The following is a 17,090-nucleotide window of genomic DNA, read 5'->3' on the forward strand; positions in this document are numbered from 1 at the left end:
ACTCAACAGGTCAGATTGAACAGTGAACAATGACTGCCCTCAGATGAGTTGAGAAAAAATAGTAACACTTGCTTATTTCCAGACTTAATCTTCACTCTGATCCTAGATTTTTAGTTAGTCTATCCTTCAATTGATGGTGGGAAAGTCAGGCACCACCTGGTGATACAAAGAGATGAATTTGCTCACATATTCTAATATCCAAAACAGCAAAACACGTATGATGGCCAGGTGCTTCAGTTTCTCGATTCACCATTATAGGACAGTATAGTAAGGTGAAGATCGATACAATCTTAGGTGCAATGGTGCAGGTTTGACTGAGCTGGCTACAAGGTAAATGTATTGTTGGTGAACACTGTATTGAGTGCAGTAGCCTACTTGCTTGCATCTTTAGCTCAAATAAACGGTGATGTTTTCTTATGGACCTCGAAATGGGGACTTGACTTTCCCCAAGAAGAATCACTTATGCCAAAATGTAAAGTTTTAAATGGTATACTTGCAGTTAACAGTAGCACCGTAAACAACTTGAAATTAGACTGAGTAGGCTAGGATTATGACAATCGAGGGCGTTTCATGTATGTTTCAGTGTGGGAAACACCAAGTTATTGAACGTCTAACCGTGGCATGTAACGTCGCAGGGGCTGGCGCTGATATGTGGTCACTGCGTTGTAGTGAGGTCAGCAAGATGCGGTGATCACGGACCACAGATGGTGCTAGTTGGCGTAGGGAAAAGCAGTTTGACAGCGGCAACTAGACAGGATGTTATGCAGAATCATCAACACACCCGGGAAATGCGATGCTTAATTGTTGTGAATGAATAGATGAACAACGTTAAAGTTTGATTGCCCGAAGGTTTATTTTTGAGATTCTGTGCGTAGTTTCTTGCTGCTCTCTTGACCAAGTAGGCACTTGACTTGATCTGGTTGGATCCTTATGCACTCCACCTTTCGGATATCCTTGGAGCACGAAGGTTGTGAATATATGATGAAGTTTAAACCCAACCAGACGAGGATTTATGATGGCGAAGGTTTCAAGAGAAGAGCGGCATGTTTATGTTTCAAGAATGAAAAAGAGGACGAGGTATGGGTGGTCGAGATGTTTCGTTTTCCGACCATAAACATTGTATAGATATTCACATGACTGAGGCATCACAACATATTGGCCTATTTTACCGCGTTCTTTATCTTTCAGATATCGAAACCTTCAGTAAACTTTCCATATAAATATATTTTGTTTACCTCTGACAAATTCGTACGTGGCATTAATCAAGGGATGTCATGGGAGGGAACTTTACAGGGTGGGTGGGTTAGGTCTGTTGATAAACAGTGTGTGTGTGCGCAAGAGAGAGAAAGTAAGAAATACAGGGAGAAAGAAAGGCAGTTATAGTTTCATGGAAGTCCAGCTATAAATGCACAAACATCTGACCTATGAAAGGATATGCTTATGAGAGCTCATGTACATCCTGGCAGTCACTCTCTGACTCAGCCAGAAAGTGCCATTACAACACTGGTCCGTGTCATCGCAGTCATGTACTTCCAGTGATACAGAGAGAGGATTAATGCATGTCTTGATGCCGCTTACGCTTTTATAGTTTTTTTTCAACATCAAAGTTTCATTGACATGGATAAGCTACGTTTTCCCTATGTCGTCATGCACAGCCTTTTATCAGCAAAAAGTCAGTTTGATGGAAACATCTCTGGTGGGAAAATGTGTATATTGCTTTATGCAGATTTTAGAATATTCGCATGAAAATCTGTCACAAATTGGATGGAAACCTAGCTATCAAAATCAAATCAAATGTTATACGTCACATACACATATTTAGCCTTTGTTATTTCATGTGTAGCGAAATTCTTGTGTTCCTAGCTCCAACAGTGCAGTAGTATTTACCTTCACAACAATGCACACATCGAAAAGTAAAATAAAGGAATTAAGAAATATATAAATATTAGTACGAGCAATGTCGGAGTGGCATTGACTGAAAGACAGTAGAATACAGTATATAAATATGAAATGAGTAAAACAGTATGTAAACATTATCAAAGTGACTAGTGTTCCATGTCTATGTACATATGGCAGCAGCCTCTAAGGGTTGAGTAACCGGGTGGTAGCTGGCTAGTGATGGCTATTTAACAGTCTGATGGCCTTGAGATAGAAGCTGTTGTTCAGTCTCTTGGTCCCAGCTTTGATGCTCCTGTACTGACTTCGCCTTCTGGATGATAGTGGAGTGAACAGGCCCTGGCTGTCCTTGATTATCTTTTTGGCCTGTGACATTGGGTGCTGTCCTGGGCAGACAGCACCACACTTTCTAAAGCCCTGTGGTTGCGGACAATGGAGTAGCCGTACCAGGTGGTGATCCAGCCCGACAGATGCTCTCAATTGTGCATCTGTAAAAGTTTGAAGGTCTTAGATGCCAAGCCAAATTTCTTCAGCCTCCTGAGGTTGAAGAGGCGCTGTTGCGCCGCCTTCACCACACTGTCTGGGTGGGTGGACAATTTCAGATTGTCAGTGATGTGTACGCCGAGGAACTTGACGTTTTTCACCTTCTCCACTGCTCTCCCATCGATGTGGATAGTGGCGAGATCCCTCTGCTGTCTCCTGAAATCCACAATCTGCTCCTTTTGTTTTGTTGACATTGAGGGAGAGTTTATTATCCTGGCACCACTCCGCCAGGGCCCTCACCTCCTTCCTGTAGGCTGTCTTGTCATTGTTGGTAATCAGGCCTACTACTGTTGTGTCGTCTGCAAACTTGATGATTGAGTTGGAGGCGTGCATGGCCACGCAGTCATGGGTGAACAGGGAGTACATGTGGGGGCTGAGCAGGCACCCTTGTGGGGTCCATGTGTAACCGATGTGAAATGGCTAGTTAGTTAGCGGTGGTGCGCGCTAATAGCGTTTCAATCGGTGACGTCACTCGCTCTGAGACTTGAAGTAGGGTTGCCCCTTGCGTTGCAAGGGCCGCGGCTTTTGTGGCGCGATGGGTAACGATGCTTCGTGGGGTGTCAGTTGTTGATGTGTGCAAGGGTCCCTGGTTCGAGCCCGGGTTGAGGCGAAGAGAGGGACGGAACCTACACTGTTACACATGTGTTGAGGATCAGCGTAGTGGAGGTGTTGTTTCCTACCTTCACCACCTGGCTGCAGCCATTCAGGAAGTCCAGGACCCAGTTACACAGGGCGGGGTTCAGACCCAGGGCCCCGAGCTTAATGATGAGCTTGGAGGGTAGTATGGTATTGAAGGCTGAGCTATAGTCAATGAACAGCATTCTTACATAGGTATTCCTCTTGTCCAGATGGGATAGGGCAGTGTGCAGTGCGATGGCGATTGCATCATCTGTGGATCTATTGGGGCGGTATGCAAATTGAATTGGGTCCAGGGTGTCAGGTAAGTTGGAGGTGATATGATCCTTAACTAGCCTCTCAAAACACTTCATGACAACAGAAGTGAGTGCTACCGGGCGATAGTCATTTAGGTCAGTTACGTTTGCTTTCTTGGGTACAGGAACAATGGTGAACATCTTGAAGCAATTGGGGTCAGCAGACAGGGCTGGAGTGTCCGTAAACATTCCAGCCAGTTGGTCTGCACATGCTCTGAGGACGCGGCTGGGGCTGCTGTCTGGGCCGGCAGCCTTGCAAGGGTTAACACGCTTAAATGTCTTACTAACGTCGGCAACAGAGAACGAGAGACCACAGTCCTTTGAGAGCGGGCCATTGTAACCACATGTTGTTTTCCCCACAAGCGGGTGGGGCTGCGACATTCTATCTAATACCGACTGGGTCTATGCAGTAAAGGAGTCAATGAAGCGCAGACATTCCATTGTCTAGATTGGCGCACATTCAACAAATCTGGTCTAACAAAGGCGACATTTGTCAAATCAGTCATGATTTATGTATTGTAACAGGCCCACAATACTTAAGTCCCATTTTGATATAGTTGGCTGTTTTCGCTGCATAACATGTGGAAGTTGTCCCTTTTCAAGTTTATAAGAAGTGACTGCTAAATGCTAACTCAAGTTCGTATAAGTTGGTTAACATAGCGAGCATACAGAAGTCGATGATGGTAGTCAGTCATTTTTAACTGTAATGCAGTTGATTGTTAACGATGACATGAACGTGTGTTGGGGTTGACATCCATACAATCGTTATACTCTGATTCTTACCTCAACATAGTATGAAATACACATACAAACAATAGCCTGAATGTAGACTAATTTTGCTGGTGGGCCATGAGGAGACCCGAGATCTTTCCCCCCACCCATTTCCAAGGCAATTCCATTGTTTTGGTCGAGTTCGAAGACCTCTTTACCGCATTACTAGTTATACTTAGCTTACAGTTATACGCAGTGGCGTAGCACACAACCCTGCAGCCCCAGCTGGGTATTGAAAATCATACCGTAAGAATTTTGAAATACCCCGGTATAAATGGTATTTCGCCCAAGCCTACTTTGGTCCATAACACAAAAAAATTTAAGCACAATTTTATCCTCATCAATGTCATTTGCAAGAACTAAATATTCAAACCATTCTGTATATGATCTTCACTGCTCAATACTTTCACCAAACTGTTTATAACAGTTCTGTTTATAACATTCTTGAGACGTTGTTTATGGTCCCCTGAAAGTCCCCTGAATGTTCTTCGGACATTATGTCATGGTCCCCTGGAGGTTTTTGTGACGTGATGGTCCCATGTGTCCCAAACCATTATAAGTAAAGTAATGAAATGGTATGGTGGTTGTAAGGTAAGCGGTTTGCTGTTCAACTAAATTAGTGTAACAGTCTTTAATCAGTGACAATATGATTACATTTAACATGATCACTTAGTACTGACTTTTCAATATGTTCCCACCTGGGATTTGAACTCACAACCTCTGGACTTGGTATTCTAATCTTTCTGCTATGCCACTAAGTCTGTAGAACTTCAGAACTCACCTACACATTCATAACCTACAATACACCTCTGCTCTTAGCAAAAGAGTGCCATCTGCACTGCTATTTTAGCTATCAGTTAATATGACTATTCTCTCACTGATTTAATTTACTTATTTCAGCAATTTGAGTTTGTTTTCAGTATAGTTGTCTAATGTTGTTGGGGCATTTTCTGTGTTAATGTTACTCCTGAATCACTGATATAATTCATTTTTAACAGAGCTGAAATTTACTTTGAAGTGCAAAGTGTAGGAATAGGCCATTGATATAGACATGGTGGCGTAGCAGGCAGATCGTAATGCCGTGAACCAAGAAGTTGTGAGTTGAAATCCCAGGTGAGGACATGGTAAATAACAACTACTGTATGAGTAAACATACACAATGTAGTCATGTATGTAAAAGTGTGTCTAAAAGCGCTGTTTTTGTGTGTGTCCCTAGCATTGCCAAAAGACAAAGGGCTGAGACTGGATCAGGGGTTCACGAATCAGACGACTTTAGGTGACCATTTCGTAACAACACATTTTTAAAAACAAAATAGTCACTGCAGATTCAGACTTATTCGTTGCCCATCTTTTGTTAGGTCTCGTGGGCTTCAGGACCACGTCTATATAACAATTCACTAATGATGATACATACGGCGGACGGGAATTAGTCCAACCATTTATCTAGAACAGTAGTCACCCACCGGTCGATCGCATTCTGATAGCCAAACATTTCTGTAAAAACCCAACGATAAAGCCTTGCGTTCCTATTTTTATTTATTAGTCTCGCGCTGTTGGAGGTAGGTGCCCTGATTTCAGCTGCCCTGCGTGCCAGGTAGGCGAAGTGTTCCCATTTTGAACCATTTCATGTGTCTGAAGGTACAAACTCTTCCTTTCCGGGGGCCTGGAGAGAAAGTAAAGTGCACTATAGGCCCAGCGCTGGCCAATCGGATGGCTCAGAATACCGTATCTGCAGTAACATAGCAGGCGTGAAATAAAGCTAAAGCAAAGTTGAGATTTCAAAACATTTAAAAGCAGAACTAGAGAGACTGTCAACAAATACAGCAAAGAGCTGCTGTTTTCATGAGTGAGTTCATGTTTTTACTCGGCACTGTCAACACTTTTATAAGCCATAAAATGCTCATTCTTCCTACCACTCCCACTCGCGCTACAACCAGCAATGCAGCTGAATACGTTTAAAAAAATGGTTCGAACAACAATGCATTGGCAGGGCAATTCAAGCAAATCCAATATGCGGTGTTAATGTATTGGGCCTATTGCACAAACCATTGCTACAGTACTGTTTTTAATAAGTTAATGTTGAATAGGCTTATGTTTTTTAAGTCATGTTAAAAAAAAAAATCCGAGCGGTAGATCTCGGCATTTCTTGCATTTTGACTCAGAAAGGGATCTTGACTCAGAAAAGGTTGGTGACCACTGATCTAGAACGTGCTCGGTCTACAATATACAACACCCATGATGCTATGCGGCACAACCCCAATACACAACAGTCACCACCAGTGGCGTGTATTCGTGGATGCCTTGGGACCCCAGGCTTCTCAAAATATTTCACCAATAAAACATTAAAAAACATTTTGGTCAATTTGCAAGTGTCTGAATCTCACCGGATAAATCATCGGAGCGAGGGAAACGGCACCCCTCTGTCTCAGTATGTCTAGCCCATGTATCTGATGCTGTCTGGACCAAAATAGTATAACATGTTGCCGCCATAGCATTTGATTGATTGATGCCAGCAAGCATTTGGCCTCCCTTGATTAAAGAATTATGAAAGAATTAGCCAATCAGCGTTGAGCTGAGCTCAACTGTGGGATGTCCTGGTGCAGCAAAATGCCCCCCAAGGGAGTCCAGTTTAGATTTGGCTTCATACCAATCAAATCACTTCCTAAGCATAATGTCATTTTAGTTTGTGATCTGCTTGTGTTGATGTCCTGCAGTAGCTAGCTTGATAAATCGTCCCTTTCCTAAGCTATGGATGGAGATGGGGATTTGGACCTAATTGTCAGGCCAATGATTATGACGACGATTCTGATCTAACCATAAATTAATATTTTGTGCCACTGGCCTGAAACGATTGAAATTCAATATGTAGCTAACTTAGCTGGTTCATTTTTGTCCATGCGATGAAGTTAGGCTAGCAAGTATTTTAGCTAGGTAGCCTATGACAACAAAAACTAAAAGTGTACTGCATGACAGAGCCATAGACCGTTTTGCCAACATGAATGACAGGAGGATGGCATTGGCATTCAACCAGTCTACAAGTAGGGTGCTTCAAAATGTTTGGTTTTACTCGCGCACACACACACACAGAAATCAGTACCATGGACAGCCACATGATATTTAGCAACATTGATTGGACTAAATAGTTTTTGGTATCTTTAAGTTGGTTTTCAGTATATTAAACTAAGCATTTATAGCCTTGTTGATTTGATGATGTTTAAATGTTTAAGTGTAAATGTTGCTGGAATAGCAGCGGCAGTGCTCCTGTTGTCTTTGTGCTGACTTGGTAATGCCGTGGTTCTAAATCACTAGTTGTTTAAACTGTCAAAAACATGAACTTGCTTCACCATGCTGCAGGTGATATAACTGTTTGTTACATGCAATATTTGCTTTGTGGACTTCACCGGACAGATGTTGCTCTCCGACTTTGTGATGAAACGAACATATGTGTAGTTGAATTTATTCAGCCACTGTGTGACTGTTGTCTTTTTGTTGTCACTGCCTTATTGTATATCCCGGTGGTTTATGAACGAATGGGTTACAGAGCAAACGACGCAACAGGTTGTAATATGGCTATTTTACTGGCTTGGCTTAGCTTCCTCAGTGATTTTGCCCACGCAACGCTACTGGTCACCACATGTATTAATGTGATTACTAACTCTATGCTGAGGCACCACAAAGTCAAAGGTCTCCTGTATGCAGTATACACACACACACTGTTTAGGACTTAACATGGGACTGAAGTGGTAAGAGAGGGGGCATCTTGGATAATGACTGCTCTGCCTGGTGACAAGACTCCATCTCTCAGGCCTGCATGTGATTGGGAGAGCCAGGGGGCGAGGGATGAGTGTTACACTATGTGCTAAACGCCCTATCAGGTGCAATTTATAGAAATGCTGGGCAGGGGCAATAGCTGTCCCCTGGGTCATTCTATCTCAAAAATCACAAGAATGAGGATTGACACCCACCATCTCAGATTGTTCTGAAGTCGTTTCTGTTGTTAAAACAGATAAGATTAGCATTCCTGCAAAAGTTTGTTGAAATAGAATTTGATATCTGAGAAATTAAGCTAATTGATCACCCAAATTGCCCATTTTCTATTTAGAGGATTCATATAATATTGAATAAATATTGTATCTAACAGCCGATTTGGACCCAACCTTTGCCTAACAATGAGTTATACACCAAGAATCCAAAGAAATGGTCAAACACGGACACCCCCACACACACACACACACACACACACACACACACACACACACACACACACACACACACACACACACACACACACACACACCCCACGCCAATCCCACCCCCAACAACAAGTGCATTCGGAAAGTATTCAGACCCCTTGACCTTTTCAACATTGTGTTACGTTACAGCCTTCTATAATTGCTTAAATAGTTTTTTCCCCCTCATCCATCTTCACACAATACACCATAATGACAAAGGAGAAACAGGTTATAATATTTTGGTAATTTATATAAAAAAACGGAAATATCACATTTACGTAAGTATTCAGACCATTTACTCTGTACTTTGTTGAAGCACCTTTGGCAGCGATTACTGCCTCGAGTCTTCTTGGGTATGACGCTACAAGCTTGGCACACCTGTATTTGGGGAGTTTCTCCCATTCTTCTCTGCAGATCCTCTCAAGCTCTGTTAGGTTGGATGTGGAGCGACGCTGCACAGCTATTTTCAGGTCTCTCCAGAGATGTTCGATCGGGTTCAAGTCCGTGCTCTGGCTGGGCAACTCAAGGACATTCAGAGAATTGTCCCGAAGCCATCCCTGCCTTGTCTTGGCTGTGTGCTTAGGGTCGTTGTCCTTTTGGAAGGTTGAACCTTCACTCCAGTCAGAGGTCCTGAGTGCTCTGGAGCAGGTTTTTATCAAGGATCTCTCTGTACTTTGCTCCGTTCATCTTTGCCTCGATCCTGACTAGTCTCCCAGTCCCTGCTGCTGAAAAACATCCCAGCAGCATGATGCTGCCACCACCATGCTTCACTGTAGGAATGGTGCCAGGTTTCCTCCAGACGTGACACTTGGCATTCAGGCGAGAGTTCAAAGAGTTCAATGTTGGTTTCATCAGACCAAAGAATCTTGTTGTTCATGGTCAGAGTCCTTTAGGTGCCTTTTGGCAATCTACAAGCGGGCTGTCATGTGCCTTTTACTGAGGAGTGGCTCCCATATGGCCACTCTACCATAAAGGCATGATTGGTGCAGTGCTGCAGAGATGGTTGTCCTTCTGGAAGATTCTCCCATCTCCACAGAGGAACTCTAGAGCTGTTTCAGAATGACCATCGGGTTCTTGGTTACCTCCCTGACCAAGGTCCTTCTCCCCCGATTGCTCCGTTTGGCCGGGCGGCCAGCTCTAGGAAGAGTCTTGGTGGTTCCAAACTCTTCCATTTAAGAATGATGGAGGCCACTGTGTTCTTGGGGACCTTCAATGCTGCAGAATGTTTTGGTACCCTTCCCCAGATCTGTGCCTCGACACAATCCTGTCTCAGAGCTCTACGGACAATTCCTTCGACCTCATGGCTTGGTTTTTGATCTGACATGTACTGTCAACTGTGGGACCTTATATAGACAGGTGTGTGTCTTTCCAAATCATGTCCAATCAATTGAATTTACCACAGGTGGACTCCAATTCAGTTGTAGAAACATCTCAAGGATGATCAATGGAAACAGAATGCACCTGAGTTCAATTTTGAGTCCGAATACTTATGTAAATAAGGTATTTCTGTTTTAGGGTTTTATATACATTTGCAAAAATGTCTAAATCTGTTTTCATTTTGTCCTTATGGGTTATTGTGTGTAGATTGCTGAGTTTTTATTTTTTATTTAAGCAACTTTAAAATGTCTGTAACGTAACAAAATGTGAAAAAAAGTCAAGGGGACTGAATACGTTCCGAAGGCACTGTAGTATCAGTTCTGTATGTTTGACAAGTAGTATGGCGCTGCGGCTCGGAGTATTGTTTCTTCATCCTGTTTAATGTAGGGATGTCATGAGTATCGCGACACTCGGAAGTATCGTGGCAAGGAAGTCGATTTGAATTTCTTGAGGAAAACAGGCCTAATGCTATAAACAAAAAGCATTATGTTTTCACCTAGAGTCACAATTGTTTATTTTGCAAGCTGTAGCACCCACAATTTTGCATAAAGTTTAGTCATGTTTTCTATTTTGAAAATCTGTTATCGTAGTATTGTGATACTAATGTGGAAAAAGTCAAGGGTTGTAAATACTTTCTGAAGGCACTGTATATCAAGAACCCATTATTTCAATAAATAGGCCGTGTGTATAAACAGTGTAACTAAAATACAATGTAGAGTAGTAGAAATATTAGAATGAGCTATGTCGGGAATACGGTATTTAAATGCACAGTGTGAAACGGGAAGTGTCCAGTGGTTCAATGTCTCTAGTGTGTGTGTGTGTGTGTGTGTGTGTGTGTGTGTGTGTGTGTGTGTGTGTGTGTGTGTGTGTGTGTGTGTGTGTGTGTGTGTGTGTGTGATTATAAGGATGTGTGTATTGTGTAAACAAGTGTGCATCAAATCGAACTTTATTTGTCACATGCGCCGAATACAACAAATGTAGACCTTACCGTGAAATACTTACTTACAAGCCCTTAACCAACAGTGCAGTTCAAGAAAGAGTTAAGAAAATACTGTGAGATGTCGATCAGTTTCCATACCAGGCGGTGATGCAACCGTTCAGGATGCTCTCGATGGTGCAGCTGTAGAACTTTTTGAAGGTCTGGGGACCCATGCCAAATCTTTTCAGTCTCCTGAGGGGGAAAAGGTGTTGCCGTGCCCTCTTAACGACAGGATTTACCTGCAAATTAAAGCATGGATTGCTGTCATGATTCTTCAAAAACAATCACCTAATAGCAAGAACAGCACCATCTAGTGTTCCGGACCTAGTAATACCAGGATGTAGGATGGACATGAACCCAACAACTTCAATGATACATTTCTCTTTACAGGGTAAGGACCAGGATGTATTACCACCCACACCCTATGTCTTACTCATTGTTAGAAAAACGTTTTTTTGTCCAAATCGGATGTTAGGTACTATCATTAAAGAATATTATATGAATCCAATAAATTAAATGGCCAATTTGGGTGCAATCAATTAGCTTAATTTCTCAGAGATTAAATTTAAACAAAATAATGTTTCTGGAATGCTTATCTTATCTGTTTCTAACTTTCAGAACAATCTATGATGACGGATTTCATGGCTTGCTAAAATGACATGGAATGACCCCCCCCCCCCTCCCCTCCCCCCCATCAGATTCACTTTCCCACCTCTCCCCTCTCTCACCTAGGCTCTCTTTATTTGTTCTCTCTATCTCCCCCTCTTCTCTCTCTCTCTCGCTCTCTCTGTTACACACAGACTCACTCTCTCACCCATTCTTTCTCTAGTAAGCTATGGTACTCGTCTCTAATAGGTTATATTGTCTTTGATTTCATGTCTGGTGTTTCACACTCTCTGTGGTAGGCTATCCAGCCAGTCTGCATGCCTGCTTTACAATCCCTTCCTCAAGATGTCAGTAAACTCTCCAGAGATGAGGCCAGAGGTCATATTCATTAGGCACCAAATGTAAGAAAACTGACTGAAACGGGGAGGGACTAAAGTTGTCCAATGAGAAATGCTCATTTTTGGTCTTCGCTACAAAAGGTTTTGCTACGTTGTGCCCTCATGAATACAACCCAGCAGACCAGGTGGACAGGAACAGATCTGGGAACAGGCTCTAGACAAGAGGAGGAAGTTAGTGTTGTTGTTGGCTCCAGACAACAGGATCCTCAGATTCCTTCCCCGAACTCAACTGAACTTAACCTTACCTGAGACGTGTTTGTAAGTTGGCAGAGTTACTCACAGTAATACAATGAAGAGGTGTGAACACAGGAAATCCCCCCTCAGGGCATAGATCTCCATTCTGTAAGAAATATCTGTCATACATGCATCTGAGGAGCCATTTTCATTCAGAGATGGGTACATTAGATTTGTAGCTTCCCCCATAGAATGGATTTTTCACTTCTTTAAAAGACAGACACAGAGACAGTTTGGTGTTAAATAACGATGCATAGCATTTGACTATCAGGAGGAAAAACAGTCCCAGCCACAATTTTTTTGCATTAACGAAGGCTATGATGAAAATCTATGCAATGAATTCAATTGAATCACTCTGCCAAGTTGAGCTGGTGTACCATTAGAAGGTAGCCTGGTTAAGCCAGACTGAACGCTGCACTCACCATTGTTTCAGTTCAAGTGGAATAGCATGAAACATAGCGAAATCAGTGGATGCCAGGCTCATAAGTAGATGCAGTAATGTGAGCTTGTTTATGGTTTTCTCACCACTGAAACTTCTTGACAAGGCCTTCACACTGGTATGTTGGATCAGGACTGGTCACTGGTCAGAGTTATTCAGCTGCTCTGCTAAACTGTTGTGGTTTTCATGCAGAAAGGCAACTGCTGATCCAGTGCTTTTGCGAAACCTGTTTGGTTGTGAGTGTGCACCAGAGAGAGAGAGAGTGTGTGTTCTGTGTTGCGTTCATGTGAATTCTTGACAGAGTGTATGCTTTGGAGTTGTGTGTAGGAGTGCTGCTGCCAATGTTTCTCCAAACATCTTGGGCTGTGTATTTAAACATAGTTACTGTGGGTGAGACTCCTCTTTCTGTGCCAATTCTCAAAGGTAGTGTTACACACCCTGTTGCATGATAAGTATTTACTTCAATAATCCCAGCCTATAAACAGTCACTCCTTGTGATCCTTTGGGTTGTAATCTTAAAGTTTGCCAATTCACAGTTTAATCTTTCCAACGTTCACTAGGGCTATTTTGGTCACCCGATAACACCTAGAAATTCTGAGATTGCGGGCAATTCTACAGTAACGGAATTGCGCTGAGACAAAAACCATTGATTTTAAAGTTTAGCAAATCATCCAACTATGTACAAGGCCTACTTTTAACAATTTTACATTTTTACAAAAACACTTTTACTGGAAGAACTGTGCAGATACTAAGTTCGGGAACAGAATTTTGTTAAAATCTCCTTCGGTTTTTTGTGTCCACGTTTTCCAAAAACGAGATCTGCAGGAAGAATGGGGTGTCAGCTATGACATGACACACAAATGTTGAAAAAATCTATTTTGGTTATGGAGCTACAGGAAGTGAAGTGGATTTACATCCGGTAATGGAATTTCACCATGGGTCCCTGATCTGTACTACACAAATGCATAATTATGGATATGAATGTCATTATCTTCATGGTGATGTATCCTAAATAGGTACTCAAAATTATAAATTTGCAATAACCTCCTTTGCATATTGGGTATTATTCTACACACTGGCTATTGTTTGTGCCTTTGAGCAAGGCACTTAAACCTAATCTGCTCCAGGGGCGCTGTACTATTATGGCTGACCCTGTACATCTCCACATTTCACTGCACCTATCCTGTGTGTGACAATCAAACATATTCATTTATTTAATGCACTCTGCCCCCAAAACAAGACCAAATTTGGTTTGTCCAGACCGGACCAAATCTGAACCAATCATACACGTCTATGTTTCACAGATTTGGATATCAAAGTACAACACAGTAGAGCTCAGTAGAGTACAGTACAACACAGTAAAGTATAGTACAATACAGTACAATGCAGAGAGCACTCAACTCTAGTGGGCTTTACTGTGTACTGAACTTTATTGTACTGTACTTAACTATACTCTACTTTTCTTTACTGAACTGACACTAACTAGTTGATAGGCCTACCTTAACTTGTTACTTCTGTGAACTTTCAGTATCCTTTCTCATGAGGGAGAGTGATTCAAAAATATTCAAAAATATATGTTTTTTTTTTGTGAATGGAATTTCATGGCAATGTTTCTTAAACTTACAGAAGGCAGAACAATTTCTCCAGAACTAAATATAAGGGCTGATGTTAGTTGGCAGGGGTCTTCAACATTATTCTGTTTTGATGTAGACTGAGTTTTCCAAGCATTAGGAACACCGTCCTAATATTGAGTTGCACCACTGCCTTTTGCCCTCAGGACAGCCTCAATTCGTCTTAGAATGGACTCGAAAGCGTTCCACAGGGATGCTGGCCCATGTTGACTCCAATGCTTCCCAAAGTTGTGTCAAGTTGGCTGGATGTCCTTTGGGTGGTGGACCATTCTTGATACACATGGGAAATTGTTGAGCCTGAAAAACCCATCAGCGTTGCAGTTCTTGACACAAACTGGTGCGCCTGGCACCTACCCTGTTCGAAGGCACTTAAATCTTGTGTCTTGTCCATTCACCCTCTGAATGGCACACATACACAATCCATGTCTGAATTGTCTCAAGGCTTAAAAATCATTTAACCTGTCTCCTCCCCTTCATCTACACTAATTGAAGTGGATTTAACAAGTGACATCAGTAAAGGATCATAGCTTCACCTGGATTCACCTGGTCAGTCTGTCATGGAAAGAGCAGATGTCCTTAATGTTTTGTATAGTCGGTGTATTTCTAATTCCTTTTAAGACTTTTTCTGGTAGATGTTTTCTAAGACCCTTTTCAATCTGTTTGACCAGAAATATATTCATGTTGGATCCAGACACTGTGGGTAGATCACCTTACCTGTACCCTGCTGCCATCTGACTCTCAGCCACCTTTTGTTAAATGCCATGGTTATAGACCTGGGCATGGGTGGGCATGTGATTGGCACAGAGCTGAGCTGGGGGTTCTTCTGCTGGCAGCTTTGCCCATCACGGACCCCCTTCACCCTGGAAGGTACTGCTGCTGGTGTCAGATATACTATACGACATACTGTATATGTCAATGGTCAGATACCCAGATGTAGTACAGCCTTCAGGGTGAGGGGTGAGGGGGGTTAATATACAGTGCCTTGCAAAAGTATTCATCCCCCTTGGCGTTTTTCCTATTTTGTTGCATTACAACCTGTAACTTAAATAGATTTTTATTTAGATTTCATGTAATGGACATATACAAAATAGTCCAAATTGGTGAAGTGAAATGGGGAAAAATTACTTGTTAAAAAAAATTATAAAAGAAAAAAAACTACTGAAAAGCGGTGCATGAATATGGATTCACCCCCTTTGCTATGAAGTCCCTAAATAATATCTGGTGCAATCAATCATCATGTTGTGGGGGTGCTTTGCTGCAGGAGGGACTGGTGCACACACAGTAGATGGCGTCATGAGGAAGGAAAATGATGTGGATATATTGAAGCAGCATCTCAAAACATCAGTCAGGAAGTTAAAGCTTGGTTGCAAATGGGTCTTCCAAATGGACAATGACCCCAAGCATACTTCCGAAGTTGTGGCAAAATGACTTAAGGACAACAAAGTCAAGATATTGGAATGGCCATCACAAAGCCCTGACCTCAATCCCATAGAGAAATTGTGGGCAGAACTGAAAAAGCGTGTGCGAGCAAGGAGGCCTACAAACCTGACTCAGTTACACCAGCTCTGTCAGGCGGAATGGGCCAAAATTCACCCAACATATTGTGGGAAGCTTGTGGAAGGCTACTCGAAAACGTTTGACCCAAGTTAAACAATTTAAAGGCAACGCTACCAAATACTAATTGAGTGTATGTTAACTTCTGACCCACTGGGAATGTGATGAAAGAAATAAAATCCGAAATAAATCATTCTCTCAACTATTATTCCGACATTTCACATTCTTAAAATAAAGTGGTGATCCTAACTGACCTAAGATGGGGCATTTTTACTCGGATCAAATGTCAGGAATTGTGAAAAACTGAGTTGAAATGTATTTTCCTAAGGTGTTTGTTAACTCCTGACTTCAACTGTAGATATTCCATTAAAAATCAGCCTTTTCCAGCTACAATAGTCATTTACAACATCAACAATATCTACACTGAATTTCTTATTTTAATGGTCAAAAAATTGTTTCTTTCAAAAACAAGGACATTTCTAAGTGACCCCAAACTTTTGAATGGTGGTGTATATATTCTTAATCCATTCCTTAGATTTATGTGTATTTTGGGTATATGTTGTGAAATTGTTAGATATTACTTGTTAGATATTACTGCACTGTCAGAGCTAGAAGCACAAGCATTCCGCTACACCCGCAATAACATCTGCTAAACACGTGTTTGATTGATACATTTGATTTGATTTACAGTTAGTGCATTCATCTTAAGATAGCTAGGTGGGACAACCACACATCAGTCATAGTAAGTAAATGTTTTCTCAAAGTAGCTATCAGCAAAGTCATTGCTAGTAAGGGGGAATATGTTTAGACTCCCGCACATTCAGTTTATCCCGCAATTCATGCACCTTTGTTGGACTGTGAGGTAGTGTAGTTAGGTAACTCCACTGGCCAGAAACTAGAGGCTTGTGGGACAGATGTGGCCTACTATTTGAGTATCATTGGCTTACTTTACCCTTTGGCCTTTGCAGGTGTTGTTGGTGAGCAGCAGTCGGCACCCAGACCAGTGGATTGTCCCAGGAGGAGGGATGGAGCCTGAGGAGGAGCCATGTGGAGCTGCAGTCAGAGAGGTGTATGAAGAGGTGAGCCCACCCATAGAAATGTTATTATCCTAATCATCTATCTGTAATGCACCAAGTTAGAGGAACAGTTTCCTAGCTAAATGAATAGCCCTTGTAGACTTAGGTTGAAGGGGAGACCTTGGTTCTAAACGTTCTAGATTGAGCATGTTATACACTGCACAGACAGCCAGTTGAGCTAATGGTTTAGTGGTTAAGTGAAAAGAATGACAGGACTTGTTCACGGACTCCATGTGTGTTCTGCCATGCTCTGCCCCAGGGTGTCGTGTTGACAGCTGTGAGGAATGGAGCGGTGACATTTAGAGACAGTGTCCAGTTACCCACGTCCTTCTCGTCCTGAGAGAGACATGACCCTGAATAGAGTTAAATGAGTTGCACACCAACACAGGCTGTTGGGAGCTAATAACTCAAATTGTCCATCC

General features: G+C 42.2%; 1 protein-coding gene across 2 annotated transcripts in view; it reads left to right on the forward strand.

The window, feature by feature from the left end:
• The first annotated feature begins 655 nt into the window (after positions 1-655).
• The window catches only part of nudt4a (nudix (nucleoside diphosphate linked moiety X)-type motif 4a), a 35,486-nt gene continuing 19,051 nt past the window's right edge, over positions 656-17,090 (forward strand). The window contains exons 1-2 of one of the 2 annotated variants that reach the window (XM_045697030.1): positions 656-1,077; positions 16,561-16,671. In XM_045697030.1, the coding sequence (XP_045552986.1) occupies positions 931-1,077; positions 16,561-16,671 (258 nt within the window). In that variant the 5' untranslated portion in view covers positions 656-930. The remainder of the gene's footprint in view (positions 1,078-16,560; positions 16,672-17,090) is intronic. The other variant, XM_014148245.2, reaches the window with a different exon arrangement.

Source organism: Salmo salar, chromosome ssa16 (assembly GCF_905237065.1).
Source record: "Salmo salar chromosome ssa16, Ssal_v3.1, whole genome shotgun sequence".
Taxonomy (NCBI): domain Eukaryota; kingdom Metazoa; phylum Chordata; class Actinopteri; order Salmoniformes; family Salmonidae; genus Salmo; species Salmo salar.